Source organism: Dryobates pubescens, chromosome 2 (genome assembly GCF_014839835.1).
Source record: "Dryobates pubescens isolate bDryPub1 chromosome 2, bDryPub1.pri, whole genome shotgun sequence".
NCBI classification, from domain to species: domain Eukaryota; kingdom Metazoa; phylum Chordata; class Aves; order Piciformes; family Picidae; genus Dryobates; species Dryobates pubescens.
The window spans coordinates 4,412,095-4,432,881 of record NC_071613.1 but is presented as its reverse complement, the minus strand read 5'-3'; the positions used below and the strand labels follow the sequence as shown (position 1 = coordinate 4,432,881).

The 20,787-nt window shown below is 44.3% G+C and overlaps 1 protein-coding gene across 1 annotated transcript in view; it reads left to right on the top strand.

Moving 5' to 3' along the window:
* The window catches only part of PTPN14 (protein tyrosine phosphatase non-receptor type 14), a 92,956-nt gene that overhangs the window by 52,421 nt on the left and 19,748 nt on the right, over positions 1 to 20,787 (top strand). The window contains exons 5-12 of the mRNA XM_009897505.2: positions 284 to 354; positions 2,362 to 2,449; positions 4,728 to 4,816; positions 7,028 to 7,115; positions 7,829 to 7,911; positions 11,286 to 11,343; positions 15,202 to 15,280; positions 16,859 to 18,348. Coding sequence (XP_009895807.2) covers positions 284 to 354; positions 2,362 to 2,449; positions 4,728 to 4,816; positions 7,028 to 7,115; positions 7,829 to 7,911; positions 11,286 to 11,343; positions 15,202 to 15,280; positions 16,859 to 18,348 — 2,046 coding nt within the window. The remainder of the gene's footprint in view (positions 1 to 283; positions 355 to 2,361; positions 2,450 to 4,727; positions 4,817 to 7,027; positions 7,116 to 7,828; positions 7,912 to 11,285; positions 11,344 to 15,201; positions 15,281 to 16,858; positions 18,349 to 20,787) is intronic.

Below are 20,787 nucleotides of genomic sequence, written 5' to 3'. Positions count from 1 at the left end.
ATTCTCTGTTTTCTGTTTTGGAATAGTAAGCACCTTAACCCTATTTTTAACAGTATCCTTTTACCCTCCCCTAAAACAGTTTAGAAATCAGACACTTGTGTTCTCCTTGCACATTTTCAGCATCCTGTGCTCTGTATTTTCAATGACTTCTCTTTTGGTAACTACCTGTAAAAGCATGAACACCAGACAATCTTGAAACATCTGCTGTCCTAACTCCTGTCTTTCCTGTTGTTGTTGCTCTTTTTGGGTGACTCGTTTTTGATGCTACTTTACATTCTTACAGGACTGGACCCAAGATGAAGCTGTCTTGGAGGAGCTGACTCAAAAGGTTGCTCAGGAACACCGATCTCACAGGTGAGCTTCATGTGTTAAGCTTTGGATTGGGTTTTTTTGTTGTTGTCATCCTCCTCCTAGTATTTCCCTTCCTCTCCATGCTTTTCTGGCAAACTGGCCTATCTTCATGTTGCTATTATGCTACTACATCTCACAGGATTTTTAATTAGTCTGTTGCAAAAGATTATCTGCCTCTTACGAACACAGAATGGCTGAGGAGCTTAATCCCAAATAAAGAAGCATTTAGACAGTAAGGTTTAATGGGTATGTGTAACACTCCTCATGCTATGTAGTTGACTCTTTTCTCAATTTCATTTAAATTCTGATGTTGAAGGACTGTGACTTGATTGGAAGTGGTCTGAGGGTCTGTCTGAGGGTTCTCTCTCATTCAGGAGAGGGAAGGAAATGCATGCTGCCCATGTGGTAGAAATGAAAACAGTAGGAGTTTGGTTCCAAATGTTGTTGTGGAAAAGATACACTATGGTGTTACTACTTAATGAGGTAGGAGGGTATGTATTAGTGCCTGGGTACAAACACCACCTTTGTAAGCAGGCTTCTTTTGGTGTTGTCTAGGCGCTCTTCTTGGGAAAATGACAGTACCTGTATGTCCTTGGAAACAATCTTTTATGTTATATTACGAATTTGCATTTAAAGTTTTACTGCATGAAATGCAATAGGAATATTATGTGGTGGGTGCAGCACTCCCTATTATATGATGGAAGATGCTTTTAAAGCGGTAAATACCAGTCTCTGAGACTGAGGCCACTCTCAGTCTGAGTTTCAATGCAAGCTTGGTCCTTTGATGCAACCAAAAGGCTAGCTTCCAAGCTGGCTATGAACAGGCCTGGTTCTGTTCTTTGCTCTCTGCCATGGGCTGCTTGCGTGATCCCTGTTAACTCACAGACTTGAAAGGAAAGATTTCCCTCCCCTGCTGTGCTCTTTAGTGCTATTTCTGCAACACAGAGAACAAAAACTTACCTTCATTTCAGCTGGTAGATCACATTCCACCTCCTTTATTTTCCTCTTTCTCCAAAGTATTTACCTGCTTCCTATATTTCTGTTTGTAAGCTACGGTAAGGAGGAGCAAAGAAGAGAAGCATTAATAGTGGCCTTCTTTTGCAGCAACCTGCAATCTATTCTGACCTGCTTTTGAGAGCAGAAATCTGTCAGAATTCCTGAGCTGTGACAGGAGCATGTGTAGACACGTGTGTAAAAGTTTGCAGCTCGTTTGTTCTCTATTATGAAAGAGAATCTGCTCACCATTTGGATTTAGCGCCTGTGTTTTTTTTTTTCAACAGCCAAGTTGAAAATGTAGGTCTTCCCTTTGAAGTAGTTTTAAGAAACTCCAGTGGATTTGAATATTACTTTTGCAGATCAGGACAGCTCAAATCGGCCATCCAAAACTCAGCACAACCTGGCGTGATAGCCTGATGTTTTAACGAAGCCTGGAACACTGATGTAGTACGACAAGTTCAGTTTGTTCCTCTTGTGATTTGGGCTGTGCTTTGTACCTGACCTTAGCAGCAGTCAGTAAAATTCCTCCCTTTGCTGCTGCTGATCCCGTTTTTGAAAGTTCACTTTGTATTGTGCACCTGAAGGGTGGTTGTAGCCGGGGGGTGGGGGTTGGTCTCTTCTCCCAGGCAGCCAGCACCAGAACTAGAGGATACAGTCTCAAGCTGCACCAGGGGAAGTTTAGGCTGGAGGTGAGGAGAAAGTTCTTCCCAGAGAGAGTTGTTGGCCATTGGAATGTGCTGCCCAGGGAGGTGGTGGAGTCACCATCCCTGGAGGTGTTCAAGAGGGGGTTGGATGTGGCACTTGGTGCCATGGTTTAGTCATGAGGTCTGTGGTGACAGGTTGGACTTGCTGATCTTTGAGGTCTCTTCCAACCTTGGTGATTCTGTGGTTTCTAGCAGCATCTCCGCAGTGTCTTCTAAAGCAATTTGTGATTATTACTATCTTTTTCTAGTGTTATTTTGTGTGCACATAATATTGAAACTGTTTTGTGCCTTTCTTTACTCTTGATTGCAGTGGCATTTCAGCAGCAGAGGCCGAGCTAATGTACATCAATGAAGTGGAACGCCTCGATGGGTTTGGACAGGAGATTTTCCCTGTGAAGGTATGTTTGTGTGTATTGTAATGGAACCTGTGAAGCACACGAAGCAGAAGACTGCAGTGACCTTTGGAACATGTGCAAGTTCTGTTTGTCCAAAAGAGACAGGACCTGTTTCACTGTTTCAGAGGGTGAAGTGACTGGTGGTGGTTAGAACATGAAAGTATCTTAGGCCTGTGGTGTTACTTCTCTGCCAAAATTGTTTACACTGAAGAAGTTGATATAGAAGAAGAATAGAATAGAAGAATAGAATTAACCAGGTTGGAAGAGACCTTCAAGATCATCATGTCCAACCTATCATCCAACACCACCTAATCAACTAAACCAAGCACCCTATCAAGTCTCCTCCTGAACACCTCCAGTGATGGTGACTCCACCACCTCCTTGGGCAGCCCATTCCAATGGGCAATCACTCTCTCTGTGTAGAACTTCTTCCTAACCTCCAGCCTAAACCTCCCCTGGTGCAGTCTGAGACTGTGTCCTCTTGGTGCTGCTTGCCTGGGAGAAGAGGCCAACCTCTGCCTGTCTGCAACCTCCCTTCAGGTAGTTGTAGAGAGCAATAAGGTCACCCCTGAGTCTCCTCTTTTCCAGGCTAAGCAACCCCAGCTCCCTCTCTCCTCATAGAGCTTGTGTTCCATGCCCCTCACCAACTTTGTTGTCCTTCTCTGGACATGCTCCAGCAAGTCAACCTCCTTCCTAAACTGAGGGGCTGAGAACTGGACACAGGACTCCAGGTGTGGCCTAACCAATGCAGTGTACAGGGTTAGAATGACCTCCCTGCTTCTGCTGGCCATACTGTTCCTGATGCAGGCCAGGATGCCATTGGCCCTATGTGCTAGGGCCTGCTCACCTCAGAAGCAGAGATGGTCTTTGATTTTTCTCTTAGTGCTGTCTCAGTGGCTGGGACAGATGAACCTCAGCTCTGGTCATTTTTAACAGGATAGGAAGAGGAGTGAGGCTTTTTCATGTCTTTCTCAGTTGACATCTACTAAGCATTCACTTCACCTTTCCTGAGATTCTTATATAAGCACACAGCTCTTCCACACATTTAAAACTGAGGGGGGTAAGTCAAGGTTTATTATGCATTTCCAATCACGTGCACACATTTATATACATTTCCCCCCAACATTTTCCCAATCTCTTTGCCTTCTAACACTGCCTCTGGGATAAGGCAGAGGCATGCATAGTCCTCTCATTAGAATAAGCTGAAAACTGTCAGCTGTGGGACCTATGCTGACAAGTACTACATGTGGAAGGATGCTGGCATATGCAACACTGAGAACTGGTGCATAGGCTGGGCCTTGAAATTTGACATCCATCATTTGCTTGCAGAAGGCCTAACACTTAGTAGTTGCAGACAGGTGTAGATACTCCACTCTTGCCTTCTGGGGATTGAGTAGAGCATAGCCAGGTGAACAACTCTGATCTACTAAAATGCAGGGACACATGATGGTTTCTAGAACTTGCTCATGCACAGTATATTAACTTCTCTCATATGCTTTATTCTAGCAGTTCTTTTTGACCATGTTCTTGGTGTTAGCATAACTTTTATTTACCACTTCAAAGTGTAAACCAGTTACTATATATGCAGCTGGGGGGGAGCTGTTTTTGTTGATGTATGTAGAGGAACCTCTTTGTCAACAGCATTAAGCTTTTGCACACACACCAAAAAAAGGGGGGGAAAATGGAGCAGGAGCCTGCACCAATAGCACTTCTAGAAAGCAATGCAAGAACAGTGGATATTGTGTAGTGCACACAGGTGAACATTTAACCCAATAGCTGAAAAACAATGGAGGATATATCTTTGTAGAGTACTTTCTAGAGTGATGTGCTGTGAGCTTCTATATGGAGTACTTTAAAGAGGAAGCATGAAGGATAGAGCTTTTGAGAGGGATTCCATCTCCAGGCGTGGCTTCTGAAATCTCTACATGTTTTAACAGATGGCTGGAAAAACACTGTGAATGCAAAAGAGGACTATTGTTTTTGGTAGTCACACAGGCTCTAGATAGCTCTAATCACACTGATAGGGAATGTAGGGCATTATACAATGAATGCCAGTTTGTGGTGTGTGTATGTTCCACAGAGGAGAACCTTGAGCTTGTTTAGCCTTTGTCTGTTCTCACTAATCAACAGAAGGAATCCAGTTAAATGCTAACCAAACAGCAAAGTATAGGTTAGTTAAGAGTCTTGAAGAAGGGTTTCTGTTTGTTAACTCAGCATGCATTTATGTGCATGTATTGGCCACTTTCTTTATTGAACTAAACACACTGTCCTTTCTTTGCAGGATAATCATGGAAATGACATACACCTTGGTATTTTCTTCATGGGAATCTTCATTAAAAACAGAATTGGAAGGACAACTGTGATTTATAGGTACAAGCTAGCATCTTTTGGATTTAAAGCAAGTTTCTTCTTAGGGCTCGGGGTGGGGGCAGGGGGTGTCATTTTCTTACTTCCATGTGTGACTTCAGTAGTGCCAATACTTCAGGACTGGCTTCTTGACTGTAAGACATGTGATAAAGAATAACCTCTGATATCTGTGAATGGGTATGACGGTAAGAAAGATGTACTTGTCTGTCATGTATCTTGTTCTACTTTACAAGGCTTTGATCCCTCTTCTTGCCTTTATGTCTGGTTCTTTGATGCTTTGGAATGCAAATCTGTGAAACCTCATGGTTTGTAGCCTAGGTGCTTAACCTTTCTGAAAATCTGGTTGCCATATTTAAGTGCCCCACTAAAAGAAAGATGAACTTTCTCACTTCATAAGTTTGAAAATCCAGGTTGTGTCCCTTGTGTGCCCAGGTGGCAAAGAAGGCCAATGGCATCCTGGCCTGCAACAGGAATAGTGTGGCCAGCAGGAGCAGGGAAGTCATTGTGCCCTTGTACTCTGCATTGGTTAGGCCACACCTTCAGTACTGTCTCCAGTTCTGAGCTCCTCAATTTAAGAAGGACATTGAGACTCTTGAACGTGTCCAGAGAAGGGCAACAAGGCTGGGGAAAGGTCTGGAGCACAGCCCTACAAGGAGAGGCTGAGGGAGCTGGGGTTGCTTAGCCTGGAGAAGAGGAGGCTCAGGGGAGACCTTCTTGCTGTCTCCAGCTCCCTGAAGGGAGGTTGTAGCCAGGAGGAGGTTGGTCTCTTCTCCCAGGCAGTCAGCACCAGAACAAGAGGACACAGTTTCAGGCTGCAGCAGGGGAAGTTTAGGCTGGAGGTGAGGAGAAAGTTCTTCACAGAGAGTTGTTGGCCATTGAAATGTGCTGCCCAGGGAGGTGGTGGAGTCACTGTCCCTGGAGGTGTTGAAGAGGGGATTGGACATGGCACTTGGTGCCAAGGTTTAGTAGTCATGAGGTGTTGGGTGACGGGTTGGACTTGATGGTCTTTGAGGTCTTTTCCAACCTTATTGACTCTGATTCTGCTGTTTAACATGGTTACTAAAAATCACTTCAGCTTTTCCATTAACTTTCTTTCATGAGTTTTCTTACTTACAAAAGTTTTTTCTGTATGAAAATGTTGCTAGAAATCTTCATTGTTCCAAGGGGGCTAAGATTTCACTCGCTGTTCTTTGCTACTGTTCTGGTGGGTACTTCTGTTGCTATTGGTGTTAACTTGAAGTGGATTTTTACTATTCCCTGTTATTAGAATGTGAATGTTTGCACAGCCAAAAGATTGTGGTTTATGAGGTGCAGTGAGTTTTAGACTGTAGCCAAGTCTTGAGCTGGAATGTTGGGGGATTTTGCCTGTGAGAGTGTCATCTTCAAAAGCATTAGGTCTCCCTTTTTCACATAGCTCGTGTTCTGCATGTTGAATTTTGAGAAGAAACTAGATAATCCTTTAGCTATGCCAAGTGACAAAAGCAAGAGGTTTCTCTGCATGTAGAGGTGACAGTTTGTTCTGAGAGATCCTCACTCTTTGGAAATATGTACTTTGAGCATCCTGCCATGACATGAAGAGGAATGCATGCTGCAAACTGAACAAACAAGTCCATTCCATCCCCGTGGATTGCATGCGATGTACGCAAATGTCTGTCAGCTATTCGTAAGAAGATTATAACTCTGATCTTGAGTAACCTGACAATTACTTGAGGGAAAAAAAAAAAAAAAGAGATTGCAAACTTTAAAACCAGAGTATGAGCATGGTGTGCAGAGCCTACATAACCACGCTGTCAACCTGCTTTAGGAAAGGAAAGCTGGAGACGGCGTTTGGAGACGAATGGCACGATTAAAAAGCATGTTTTAAGATTTCTTTTGCATGTGGCTAAAAAACACCAATCAGTTAAAAAATGCCACTGCTCAGTCAGATGTTTATCATGAATGTATTTTCAGTGTTTCTTTTATTATGAGTTTTCACATTGGTGTTTTTAAAGACAACTTTTAATTCTCCTGCTTCGGGTGAAGAGCTGAGTATCTGTTTCTCCTTTAACCAGAACATGACTTCCTGATTTTCCTGACCATGTCTCTTCACCAAACAGCTACTGAAAAGCTTTCACATAAAATGAGACTCATATTGACTAAAGGATTCTCAATGTGTTTGTCAAATGTGTGAATGTATGTGTTGGCAAACTCTGCCACATTTTCTTCACTCTGCAGGTGGAATGACATTGGGAATATAGCACATAACAAGTCTTCAATTGTTCTGGAGTTGATCAACAAAGAAGAGAATGTACTCTTTCACACAGTAAGGAAACAAAAACACCTCATCAATGTCAGCAAGAAAGCTGCTTAAAGAAACCTTTAAATTCCCCCTTTCCCAAAGGGAACCATGTTGAGAGTCACTACGTCCTCCCAGCAGGTTCACATTTGACTTTATGCAGAGTGTGAAATTATCTTCATTTGGCTACCAATGTTTGTATTCTTCTCCAAGCATCCCAAAGTATACTATATTGGGAAGTGTGAAAGCAACTGAAGTGCTTGTTGAATTAAACATCCATAGTGCCACACCGTCTTTCATGCTGGCATAAATACAGCAGCATAAGCAGTTGCAGAAACTGGGCATGTGTGTGTGCATGCTGGAACCTAGAGGGCTGCAGTGCTCTTCTGCACTATTTAAAATCACTCCACATCTCCCTGAGCCAAGGCCAGTATCTAAAATGAACCAGCAAACTTGAGCCATATTTTGTTGTTGTCCCTCCTCCCCTCCTACTGTGACTTAGCAGTGAAGTGGCAGCATGTAAAGGCATGCCACTGTATTTCGGCAATTCAATGCCTTGAATGCTCTTGAGGGCACTAGACATGTTCTTGGCAATCAGATTCTGTACATGACAAACCTTACCAGTTACCAAGCATTACTGCAACTGGATTTTTAGAGCTCCTCTTTGATACTTCTTGATAAGATTAACAAAATTAATGATTCCCCCACCATTTCCCCCCCCCCCCCCCTTGTTTTTGAAGGATGATCTTGAAAATGCCAAGTATATTTCACGGCTGTTCTCAGCGAGACACAAGTTCTACAAACAGAACAAAATCTGCACAGAGTGAGTACTCTTCCTTCAGAGTTGTTTTCTGACACCCTGCTTTGGAACTGATCTGAGTTTTGGCATGTCTGGTTTTGTTTGTTGTTTTTTTTTCTAGTCACTTATGTCAGTTATTCTTTCCCTCCCCTTTCCCTTTTTTTTTCCCTTCTTTTGCTTTAACCACCAGCAAGAGAACAGACAATTGAGAATGAAATTTTTGTTCTGAGCCTTGTGAGACCTGATGCTCCCCAATCAGCCAAATCTGACAGTCTTGAACTGAAGCCCTTGGTCTCTGCCATTCATAACCCAGAGTGTTTGTATAAACTGAAAGGTGACCTATATTAACATGCCAGAATGTGAATCGCAGTAGCATTTTTTTAAGCAACAGTATAATTTATCTGCTTCTTATGTGTGCCAAACATGGGAGGACATCTGGGAGCATTAATCTCTGTAGCCATAGTAGCACAGTGCAGCAAAGGCTGTAAATCTGAAACTGAAGGTTGCCTTCAGGGTTTACTCTGAGTACCTATTAAGAAACTAGCCTTGAGCTAGTCCTCTCACACAGGTGGAGCCATCCTAAGTGATGGAGGAATTCATGATGCCTTAGTTGTAAGTCAAAATGGCTGTTAGCAATTTCAGTCTCAAGTAAATTTCTTTCAAAAATAGAATAGAGTAGAGTAGAATAGAATAGACCAGGTTGGAAGAGACCTTCAAGATCATCGTGTCCAACCTATCAACCAATCCATCCCACCTAATCAACTAAACCACGGCACCAAGCAGCCCATCAAGTCTCCTCCTGAACACCTCCAGTGATGATGACTCCACCACCTCCCCGGGCAGCCCATTCCAATGGGCAATCACTCTTCTGTGTAGAACTTCTTCCTAACATCCAGCCTAAACCTCCCCTGGTGCAGCCTGAGACTGTGCTGGCTGCCTGGGAGAAGAGACCAATCCCCACCTGGCTACAACCTCCCTTCAGGTAGTTGTAGAGAGCAATAAGGTCACCCCTGAGCCTCCTCTTCTCCAGGCTAAGCAACCCCAGCTCCCTCAGCCTCTCCTCGTAGGGCTTGTGTTCCAAACCCCTCACCAACTTCGTTGCCCTTCTCTGGACACGCTCCAGCAAGTCAACCTCCTTCCTAAACTGAGGGGCCAAGAACTGGACAAAGTACTCAAGGTATGGCCTAACCAGTGCAGTGTACAGGGGCAGAATGACCTCCCTGCTCCTGCTGGCCACACTGTTCCTGATGCAGGCCAGGATGCCATTGGCCCTCCTGGCTGCCTGGGCACACTGCAGTCAATGTTCTGAGAAATTTCATGATATTCTGGATTTGTATAGTAGTGAGAACATAAATTACTTGCAAAACTCATCAGTGTAGTTAGCTGGAAAAGGTATGAAGAAGTCTCTATCAACAGCTCCAGTTAAGAGCCATAAACAGCTCTAGTTAGAGGTAACAGCAGTTCTAGTTAGAGCTGGACATCCCATCTGTTCAGCTGGGTAATGCCATCTGTTGGAAAATAAAGCCAAAATGATGAAGGGGAAGACTGGAAGATCTAGCTTCCTAATACTGCATGTGCACACATTCTGCCCCTGTACTCAGCACTGGTTAGGCCATACCTTAAGTACTGTGTCCAGTTCTGGGCTCCTCAGTTTAGGAAATATGTTGAGTTGCTGGAAGGTGTCCAGAGAAGGGCAACAAAGCTGGGGAGGGGTTTGGAGCACAGCCCTGTGAGGAGAGGCTGAGGGAGCTGGGGTTGCTTAGCCTGGAGAAGAGGAGGCTCAGGGGAGACCTTCCTGTCTCCAGCTCCCTGAAGGGAGGTTGTAGCCAGGTGGGAGTTGGTTTCTTCTCCCAGGCAAGCAGCACCAGAACAAGAGGTGGTGGAATCACCATTCCTGGAGGTGTTTAGGAAGAGCCTGGATGAGGCATTTGGTGCCATGGTTTAGTTGATTAGATGGTGTTGGGTGATAGGTTGGACTCGATAATCTCGAAGGTCTTTTCCAACCTGGTTTATTCTATTCTGTATTAACATACAGTGAGTTAGAGTATTGGAGAGACCAATAATGTGAACTACATAGAGTCATCTTTTCACTTACTGAAAAGAGATGCTTGCTAGATTTCAGATGGTGCTTACAGTTCATGGGAGGTGAGTGGAAGGCCAGAGAAGACATATCTTAGCAGCTCATAATGCATTTCAGTAGTCCAGTACTAAATGCTAATGATTTCGGAGGAGTTGAGCTCGAGGGAAGCTGCTGGTTGCCTCCACTGTAACAATCAAGAAGGAAAATGAAGTAACATAGTCTGTCATCATGGAGTATGTCCCCTTCAAAGCCATATATTGGGGTCAACAGAAAGGGCTGCTTTGTTTCCGTTCACAATCCAGCCTGCAGAAGCCATAGTTCTAGATTGTGTTGATTTCTAAATGCTGAGCCACAAGTGGACACCATGAACTGTATGCATGTACCAGTTCCATATACAAGTTACCAGTGTGTGGACTAATAAAGATAGGGAGCAACGTGTGAGGTCACTGTGCTGAAATAACTGGAGTTTAAATGTACTTTTTGCTACTGGAACTACTTACCACAGTCTTCTGTGATATCAGCTTCTGTCTTAGAGCCACAGATATTGGTGACAGCATATGCCAATGTGTTTTCTAGCCAAATAATTTTCCTGCCCTCTGTGTTAAAATGACAGTTTGTTTTCCTGTGTGCATTTCCTCTAATTGCACATAACATCATTCACCAGATCAGAAACAGTAAGAGGACAAATCCCACCTTTCCTCTCTTCACGTAAGCACTATATTTCTGCCTCCTTCAACTTGTTTCTTTCCCTTCTTCATTTGTGTGTTTTGTTTGTTTGGGTTTTGGTTGGTTGGTTGTGGTGGGTTTTTTTTTACCTCCTACACTCCTTGTCCCTTCCACTGCATCTGGCTAGTCTTAACATTGTGCGTGGCTCTGCCGGTGTTATCTAACCCGTTGCTCTTGTTCCCTCATGATCTGTGTGCATTGCCTTGGAGTGATTGCTATGAATTTCATGAAATTGTCCTTGTTTTAAACTTCCCATTAAGCCACCTGAGACTGTGCCTGCACACCATGTTCAGTTTTTATTGCATAAGAGGCTCGTTTGTTTGATCCGTTTTGAAACCAGAGGTTTTTCTTCTGCTTCAATGTGAGCCAAAGAGGATAATGAACAGAAGGCATGTCTAGTAGGGAACTGGAATACTTCCTGTGTTTAGAGAACAACCTGAATTACTTTCATTTACTTGTAGTTTTTATAAAAAAATCTCATTAATAAGAAGTACTTAGAGATTCTTCATCTCTTGTTTTCCCCCCTTCAGTCTCATGTCAGTACTGAAATAATTCTAACTCCCAGTGTTTCTCTTTCCTCTTCCTTCCACAGACAGTCAAGCTCTCCTCCCCCTATCCGCCGACGGCCCACTTGGAGCAGGTCATCCTTGGTATGTGGTCTTTAAGAGTGTCTACACCATTTCTAATAGGCTAGGACATTGTGTAAGATGGAATACTTTCTCAATTTCAAGTAAGCACATCAACCCATTTCTTGTAGGCAGTATGAGTGGAATGAGTTTTCAAGGGTGTGGCTGCCCAGGTTGATTAATTTGACTGGGTAATATCACCACTGAGGATTAGAAATGACTGTCTTCAGGGCACTGTGTTTTTATTTGCCCTGCAGAAACTGAGCATCTTTTCTACTGGATTGAGTTATTTCAGTATGTGGAGGAAAATAATCCTCTAGAAAGAATTGGAAGTGTCTCACACTGTATACACCAAAACCCAGCCAATACCTAATTTTACAGCCTCTCATTTTGCATTTCTTCCATTCCTCATGTTGTTGTATTACAGCCTACTTAGAATTTACCAAATCTGTGGGTTAAGAGGCTATTTTCTGTGTGATTTTTAACTCAACTGGTTAAAATCACTGCAGCACTATGATTCAGAGTACTTCCTTAAACCGTATTTGTTTCCATTTAACTAATCTCTACAAACTGTGTCTAGAGGACACAGTCTCAAGCTGTGCCAGGGGAAGTTTAGGCTGGAGGTGAGGAGAAAGTTCTTCACAGAGTTGTTAGCCATTGGAATGTGCTGCCCAGGGAGGTGGTGGAGTCCCCATCCCTGGAGGTGTTCAAGAGGGGATTGGACGTGGCACTTGGTGCCATGGTTTAGTCAGGAGGTCTGTGGTGCCAGGTTGGACTTGATGATCTTTGAGGTCTCTTCCAACCTTGGTGATTCTGTGAAAGGCAACAGATCTGACAAAGCCTGGTGACTTTTTCCTGAAATCTTCACAGAACAAGTCAGTTTTAAGGCCATTTTTCTGGATCCAATTCTAACATCTAGCATGTATTTCTTGAAGTAATTCAGAATCTGTTAAATAAGAGCAGCAGCAGCACTGCTTCCTTAGACAGAGGGCACTATTATCTATATGCAGGTTGTCAGTTTTCATGTGTGGTACAGGCCCCGACCATCCTGGAGCAGTAACTCCATTAGCCTGTCACTTCATAGCAGAAAACTGATAGGGACTGGAATATTTTCTTGACATATCCCCATGGTATGGTTACAGCTCATCAAAATGTTCCAAAATTAAGATTAAGCTGGTACTGATGTTATAATAGCTTTAGCTTTGCAGATTTCACACACAGACACACACACAATCACCAAGGTTGGAAGAGACCTCAAAGATCAAGTCCTGTCACCACTGACCTCAACCCAACAACCCAGGCTGTTTTCCTGTGTTTGTTTTGTGATCCATTCAATCTGAAATTTGCCTTCTAGGTTTCCCAGCCATTAGGCAGGAAAACTGTTGTAGTTGGTTCTGGATTTTTTGTATCCTTTCATTCTTATCACATTTCTAAGGCATCACAATGTACTCTCTGAGGCATATTTGCAGTATTTTTGGTATCTCCTTGTTTGGTCTCTGGAGATGCCTATGAAAATCTGAAGGTGAAGTGGTGAAATGTGTTTTGAATTTTTATGGTATGGCCTCAGCTATGTAACAAGGGGAAGGAGAGAGCTGCCTGCTGTATTAAATACGAGAAATGGAAGTCTCCCTTTCCAAAGGACAAACAAATCTTGATGCCTCTTTGTGTTTTGAACACATGGATGCAAGGAGTTTTAGAAAGCCTTAGGAAGATCAAGAGGGGGGATGCATGCTCATCAATTGGAAAGGGAACTGGATTGCTAGCTGTTCACACTGAACTTTCAACTGCTTTTTTCATCATTGCTTTGCTAACTTGTTGGAACAGCTCTCTTTGGGAGGGGAAAAAAAAGCCTTTCTGAGCGCTGTCTTCAGTGTACATACCTTTACACACCTACCTATTCATTTGCTTTGCATGGTAATAAATCAGTAGGCAAAAATGGGAAGTGCAGTAGAATGTTTGGGGTAAGGCTTTGCCATTTCTCTGAAGATCATCATGTTGGTTTTCCAGCAAAACCACCTCCATGTAGGAGAACATAATACGATATGTTCAGTTAGCCAGTTGAAAATCCAAGCAGTCCTGAATTTGGATATTGACCTTCTGCAGATGTAACCCCCCCAAATTTCTTGCAGATGCCTTCCATAACATCTATCCCCAAGAAAACTGTCATCTTCAGCTCTCTGCATCCCCAGCAGAAGTCACTTCTTCCATGTACTTTGCCTCTGCTCTCCCTTTGTTAGGCTTTTCAACATCTCTGTTCCCGACTAAGATCTGCTACTCAGGTGATCAGCAGCAGGCTCCTTTGCCCAGCCTGCAGTGAGAACAGGGTTTTATACCCTGGAAAGTAATTGTTGTAGCAGAAATATTTCTTGTCATCTTCCAGTTTGGGCTTAACACAGCAATTTTGTATGCAAGAATTCATGTGTGTGCTCAGCTTCTTTGATTCTCACTTCTTCTGGCCATGAACATACAAAATGTAAATGTAACCCCTTCCCTGGCCCCTCTTCTTCAGTAGCTAATTTGCATGGCGCTCATTTCGTGCATGTGCATGCAAAGGTAAATTGTTTGGTGTTTCTTCTCTGAAGAGTTTGAACTACTTGAATCAGTCCAGATGTGAAGACCTTTTTCTGCTGTTGAGGAAGACATATTCATGAGATTAAAAGTTCTGTATTCATTAAAACAGAATGTCTTCCTTCTCTTATCTACTTTCTTCATATGTCTAAGTATATTTTCATAACCTTTGCCCTGTGCCATCAGTGAGGACAGTACAGTGCAGTTGCAGAATGCAGCAGTTTACCAATGGACAGAAGTAGTGGATACTGTGGCAGCTATGATTTCACAGAGTCACCAAGGTTGGAAGAGACCTCAAAGATCATCAAGTCCAACCTGTCACCACAGACCTCATGACTAAACCATAGCACCAAGTGCCACATCCAATCCCCTCTTGAACACCTCCAGGGATGGTGAACTCCACCACCTCCCTGGGCAGCACATTCCAATGGCTAACAACTCTCTCTGGGAAGAACTTTCTCCTCACCTCCAGCCTAAACTTTCCCTGGTGCAGCTTGAGACTGTGTCCTCTTGTTCTGGTGCTGGTTGCCTGGGAGAAGAGACTAATCCCCTCCTGGCTACAACCACCCTTCAGGGAATTGTAGACAGCAATGGGGTCTCCCCTGAGCCTCCTCTTCTCCAGGCTAAACAGTCGCAGCTCCCTCAGCCTCTCCTCATAAGGCTTGTGCTCAAGGCCTCTCCCCAGCCTCATTGCCCTTCTCTGGACACATTCAAGCATCTCAGTGTCCTTCTTAAACTGAGGGGCCCTGCAAATGATCCTGCTGTTTTTATGCTGAGCTGCATCCTGTGATATTTGTTGGGCTAAAAACTCTGTTGCAGTGCAGGTCGTTGGAGGAAGGCTCCGATTCATTATCGAGTCAGTATAATTTGCCAGGTTATTTTAAGCCCACATATATGCTCCTAGTGCTTGTGTAACAGTGTTCCAGGTCCTTGAATTTGTTCCATCTCCTGCTTTTGTTCTGGTTAGGTGTCTGGTTTGTTTGGGTTTAATTTTTCAAGGGCAAAGGCTTTTAATAAAGCTTTGAAAAGTTCTAAGTGAACTGGAAGTCTGGATGTTGCTTTCTGAAGTGGTTGAGTTTAAAGCAGTCAACTGGTCAGCTGTGGGCTCTGTGACAGAATTTAGCACACAATTTACAATATGTTATTCTCTGTTCTCTCAAGAAATGCCAAGCCACGTGTCTTTGGCTGGGTAAAAAAGAGCAGTATTCAGTAGAAAGGGCACAGAACCGTTTTTCCTGTTTCAGCTGGAAAAACTGTGGCAAAAAAAAACAATGTTCCTAATGCTTTTGGTTTTAACTTGTGCTTTTATTTCAGCCCAGGCAACATCCATTTATACTGCCTCCTATGCATGTCCAGTGTGGAGAGCACTACACTGAAACACATAATTCACAAGGTATTTAGAAAAAGATATATATTTTTTTCCTTTAATGGACTTCAATTTTATGTGTATGCAAAGAAGCTCCTAACCTTTAGGTCTGCTTTTGTAACGCTGTTGTGGTCAGGTGGGAGCTTCTGCTTCTGCAGTTTTATAGTTAATGTTGCAGTAAGTTTTCTGTTTAAAGTCCCATTTAAATCTTGAAATTTCTCTGGAATTGGCTGTGCATGACTCTGAGCCTTAAAGCTGGCATTCCAGTTCAGTGAGCTGAAAAGATGGTTCCTTTCTAAAGGACATGCGATGGCTGTCCTTAAAGGCAGTGCCGGCTGGGGCCAGGGAGAGAAATGGAGTGAGGGGGAGACAGGAATTATCTTTCACTGTAGGAGAAATCATAGTGTCCTTTATACTTAGATAATCTGTGGATTTTTTTTAACTAGCATCTGCCTGCATTGTTGGAAACTATTTTTACCCTCATGTTTCACAAACCAATTCTCTAGGAGGTTGTACCAGGTTCCTTCAATAAAAGTCAGGAATGGAGCCCAGCCCCTAAACATCTTGGCTTCACACCCTTGACCACACCACCTTTTGCAATACACATGGCCAGGCCTGTCACTGTTCTGTGCAGCTCATGAAGGTACAGTTGAAGTGCTGTTACCAGCAGAGGAGCTCTTTGTCATACCTTGGTAATATTTCACAGTTGTGGTGGTCTGACAAAGTTTAAGATAGAATTTGATATTTTGAAGGTACAGTTCCTTGCATGCTCAGTGGCTGTCACTGAGGGGGGGGATTTGACTCGGTGGCTATCACTATTTTATTGTGAAGCTGAGGCTCTGTGAAGAGTTACATCCTCAAAGTTAGAAGAATTGCAGAGTTCCCTTAGTTTTACCACGGGCTGATCTCTATGGTTGAAGAACCAGCTGCTTTCAGAGTTTTGGGAGCTGCTGTTATTTTCCTACAAATTTTCAACGTGGAGTGTCTCTTGGTGAAGTTGTGATACAGGACATCATCTTCACCATCTTGATTCCCTCTCAAATATCTTTTGTTGAAGTATGTAGTATTTTTTAGTGCATCTGTGGAGTGGTTTTGCTTAGCTTTGTTTTTTCCCCTGTGTCTTGATCTCCCTGCTGTATTATACCTCAGATCCTCAAAAATGTTGACTGATCTGAAGTAGGATTTCTAATTTCACAGTCCTCAGCTCCCTCAAATCACAGACAGCAGTGCATTAGCAGAAACAACAAGAGAAGTTTTAGGATTACCATAGGCTAATAGCATTGGATTTTTAAGGTGGCAGCAGCAGTGAATCCTTCCAGATACTGAGGGAGGAGATGCCATGCCAGACAAAAACACTTCCTCTCTTTCCCCTTTACTGTCTCCCACAGGAATCTGAACTTCAGTTTTTGCTCACTCAGGAGTGTTTAAGTGAGTCATTTTGTTTTAGTTCAGTCAGTGACTCGAGGATGTTCCTAAGACCCAATGTTCCCTGCAGTTCTTCTACATCAAGCTGTATTTGTTGGTGCAGACTGCATTTGAAGTTTTAAAGTTGAGTGACTCCTTGTATGTTACAACTGTCCATGTCTTTATCTCTGTTCTACACAGATAGCATTTTCCATGGAAATGAAGAAACTTTCTACTGTAGGTCTCAGACTAGTTTGGATAGGTGTCCAATGGACTTCAGCTACTTGAATGGTAATGGACCCAATGGGAGCGTATGCAGTGCCCACAGCATGAACTCCCTCAATCGCTCTCAGAACTTCATCCAGGCATCTCCAATGTCCTCAAATCTGAGCATCCCTGGAAGTGACATCATGAGAGCAGACTATATTCCCAGCCACAGACACAGTGCAATCATCGTACCATCTTACCGGCCAACTCCAGACTATGAAACTGTCATGAGACAGATGAAGAGAGGGGTGATCCAGATGGATAGCCAGAGTCAGTCTTTAAGGAATCTCAATATTGGAAACACACATGCTTATAACCAGCCAGAAGACCTCGTTTACAGTCAGCCTGAGATTCGAGAGAGACATCCTTACACGATTACATATGGGCCTCAGGGTAGTGGCTATAACAAGCCCGTCACTCCATCTGACCAAGTGAACCCTAGCAATGCTGGGCAAAGTAAGACAGCAGCCAGTGCCATATCCCACACGGTCAGCACACCAGAGCTGGCTAACATGCAGCTGCAGAACAACCAGAGTTACAACACCACTCACATGCTAAAGAACTATCTCTTCAGACCTCCACCTCCCTACCCACGCCCACGTCCTGCCACCAGCACGCCAGACCTGGCGAGTCACCGACACAAGTACGTCAGTGGGAGCAGTCCCGACTTGGTCACTCGCAAAGTCCAGCTCTCAGTAAAGACCTTCCAAGAGGACAGCTCACCGGTTGTCTGTCAGTCGCTGCAGGAGGTCAGCGAGCCCCTCATGGCCGTGAAGCATCATGCAGCTGTGAACAAGCGCCACAGCTTGGAGGTCATCAGCAATATGGTACGGGACATAGAAGCCATGGCATTAAAAACTTTAAACGCCCCTCTGCCCCGCAGGAACACTTTGCGGGAGCAGGTGCAGCCAGAAGAGTCGGTTCAGATGGGACATGAAGTTCAGCAGGTTCCTCATTATCATCACAAAAAGACATTCTCCGATGCCACAATGCTGATACACAGCAGTGAAAGCGAGGAGGAGGAAGAAGCCCCAGGGTCTGTGTCACGGATAGCAGCCCTCCATGAGGACATGGAGTACAGCGCTCAGCTGCAGGCCGCGCTGGCCAGAATACCGAATAAACCTCCCCCAGAGTATCCAGGGCCTCGTAAAAGTGTCAGCAACGGTGCCCTGAGGCAGGACCCTGTTAGCATTTCTGTGGCTGTAGCCAGGGCCAAGGCCATGAGGCCAGGGCCTTCCAAAGCCATTAGTGTCTCTCGAACTGATCAAATGGCAATAAATGGGTCTTCGCTCGGGCCGTCTATCTCAGAGCCTGACCTCACCAGTGTGAAGGAGCGGGTCAAGAAAGAGCCTGTCAAGGAAAGGCCTGTGTCTGAAATGTTTTCTATTGAGGACAGCATTATAGAAAGAGAAATGATGATGAGGGTAAGTGCCTTCCTCTTGCAGTTTTGGGAAATCAGTAATCATACAGATCACTCTCCATACCATAAAATTGTTGGATCAGTACACTGTGGGGAACACACAGGTGGGAAGATGCTGGTGTGCTTGAAGTTGGGAAATGGGATGTTAAATGCCACATTCAGTTTGGTTTTGTAAGATCTCTATGGCCACCAAAGGGCCTGATCCTGTGCGCTGCTATTGGGCCTGTCTGCTCCCTCTGTTCTGGTTGTTCAGCTGCTGGCCACATCCAAATCTAATCCAGCTGTTGATGCCACCACCCTGGCAGCAGTACCAGCCTGGGGGAGGTGGCAGAGCACACAACCAGGTGGTGAGGAGACTGACCACAAAGCCCTGCCTCAAGGCCTGCTCCCCTCCTGCCTGCAGAGCTTCCTGGCCCCTGCAGATCTGTTGGCAGGGTGGGTCTGACGTGTTCACTGTGTTGGGTGAGAAACTGTGTTTCAGGGCTGGCATTGCCTTCCTTCTCTGCAGGGATGCCAACGTAAGTCTCACATAGTACCTAACATAATGGAAGCTTGAGTTTTTCAAATGGTCCCTTTGATTGACTTTCCTGCTGGTTTATATGTAACAGTTTTCAGAGTAAACCTCTGGGAGCTGCTGAATAGGAATTGCCTATATTGCCACTAACTCACTGAACGACCTGACACCTAGTTACAGAAGCAGGACACGTTGAGCATCTGGATTGTTTTGGTTGTTGGTTTTTCTGTGTGTGTGTTTTGTTTTGGGGTTTCTCTTTGTTGTTGTTTCTTAAAATGTACTCAAGTATGAGAAATGGAGTCCTGGTAAACAATGAATTTAGAGTAGAATAGAATTAACCAGGTTGGAAAAGACCTTTGAGATTGAGTCCAACCTATCATCCAATACTATCTAATCAACTAAACCATGGCACAAAGTACCGCATCAAGTCTCCTCCTAAACACCTCCAGTGATGGTGATTCCACCACCTCCATGGGCAGCACATTCCAATGGCTAACAACTCTTTCTGGGAAGAACTTTCTCCTCACCTCGAGCCTAAACCTCCCCTGGTGCAGTTTGAGACTGTGTCCTCTTGTTCTGCTGCTGGTTGCCTGGGAGAACAGACCAATCCCCACCTGGCTACAACCTCCCTTCAGGGAGTTGTAGACAGCAATAAGGTCTCCCTTGAGCCTCCTCTTCTCCAGGCTAAGCAACCCCAGCTCCCTCAGCCTCTCCTCACAGGGCTGTGCTCCAGACCCCTCCCCAGCTTTGTTGCCCTTCTCTGGACACCTTCCAGCAACTCAACATCTTGCCTAACCTGAGGGGCCCAGAACTGGACACAGGACTCAAGGTGTGGCCTAACCAGTGCTGAGTACAGGGCAGAATGACTTCCCTGCTCCTGCTGGCCACACTGTGCCTGATGCAGGCCACTTAAAAGCTGCAGTGCCCCTGCAAGCAGTGACAGAAATATGGGGGATGCTTGCCAGATAGTGACTGACTTAGGTGCTTGATGTAATGCCCTTGGGAGTGTAACTGCAGTCATGGAGAACAAAGCATGTGCCATAGTTTGGGGCTGGGGTGCTTCTTTTTCAGTATTGAGACCTGAAATAAGAACAGTTCCAGAAACAAATTAATGAAGCATCTAAATGGTCTAGAACAGAAAAGAGTTTGTAACATACTCATGCAGTTAGATTTAAGTACTACTACTCAAGTACTATTACACAAGCCCTATCAGGAGAGGCTGAGGGAGCTGGGGTTGCTTAGCCTGGAGAAGAGGAGGCTCAGGGGAGACCTTATTGCTCTCTACAACTCCCTGAAGGGAGGTTGTAGCCAGGTGGAGGTTGGTCTCTTCTCCCAGGCAACCAGCAGCAGAACAAGAGGACACAGTCTCAAGCTGTGCCAGGGGAGGTTTAGGCTGGATGTTAGGAAGAAATTCTTCATAGAGAGAGTGATTGTCCATTGGAATGTGCTGCCTGGGGAGGTGGTGGAGTCCCCATCATTGGAGGTGTTTAGGAGGAGACTTGATAGGGTGCTTGGTTTAGTTGATCAGATGGTGTTGGATGATGGGTTGGACGTGATGATCTCAAAGGTCTTTTCCAACCTATCCTATCCTATCCTATCCTTTCAGAGACATTATATATACATAGGTATTCTTGTTCATTGGTGATCCTTCCACTGATGTAATGCTTAGTTATCAAACCTGGGCCATTCAGTTGTATCATGGAGACTGAATTTCCTCCTTGCAGAATCTTAAAGCTTAAATATAGAAAGATACTTGGCTATAAATCATAGTTTTTCATGAATGAATACTGTAGACAGGGGTGTAACAACACACATATATATCCTCCTTTGATCTGAGGAAAGAGAACATACTGAGATGCAGAAACTCAAAGGATTTTAGGATGGAAATGAAGGTAAGAAGAGAGCTTTGAGGCGGTGTTTGAGGACTCT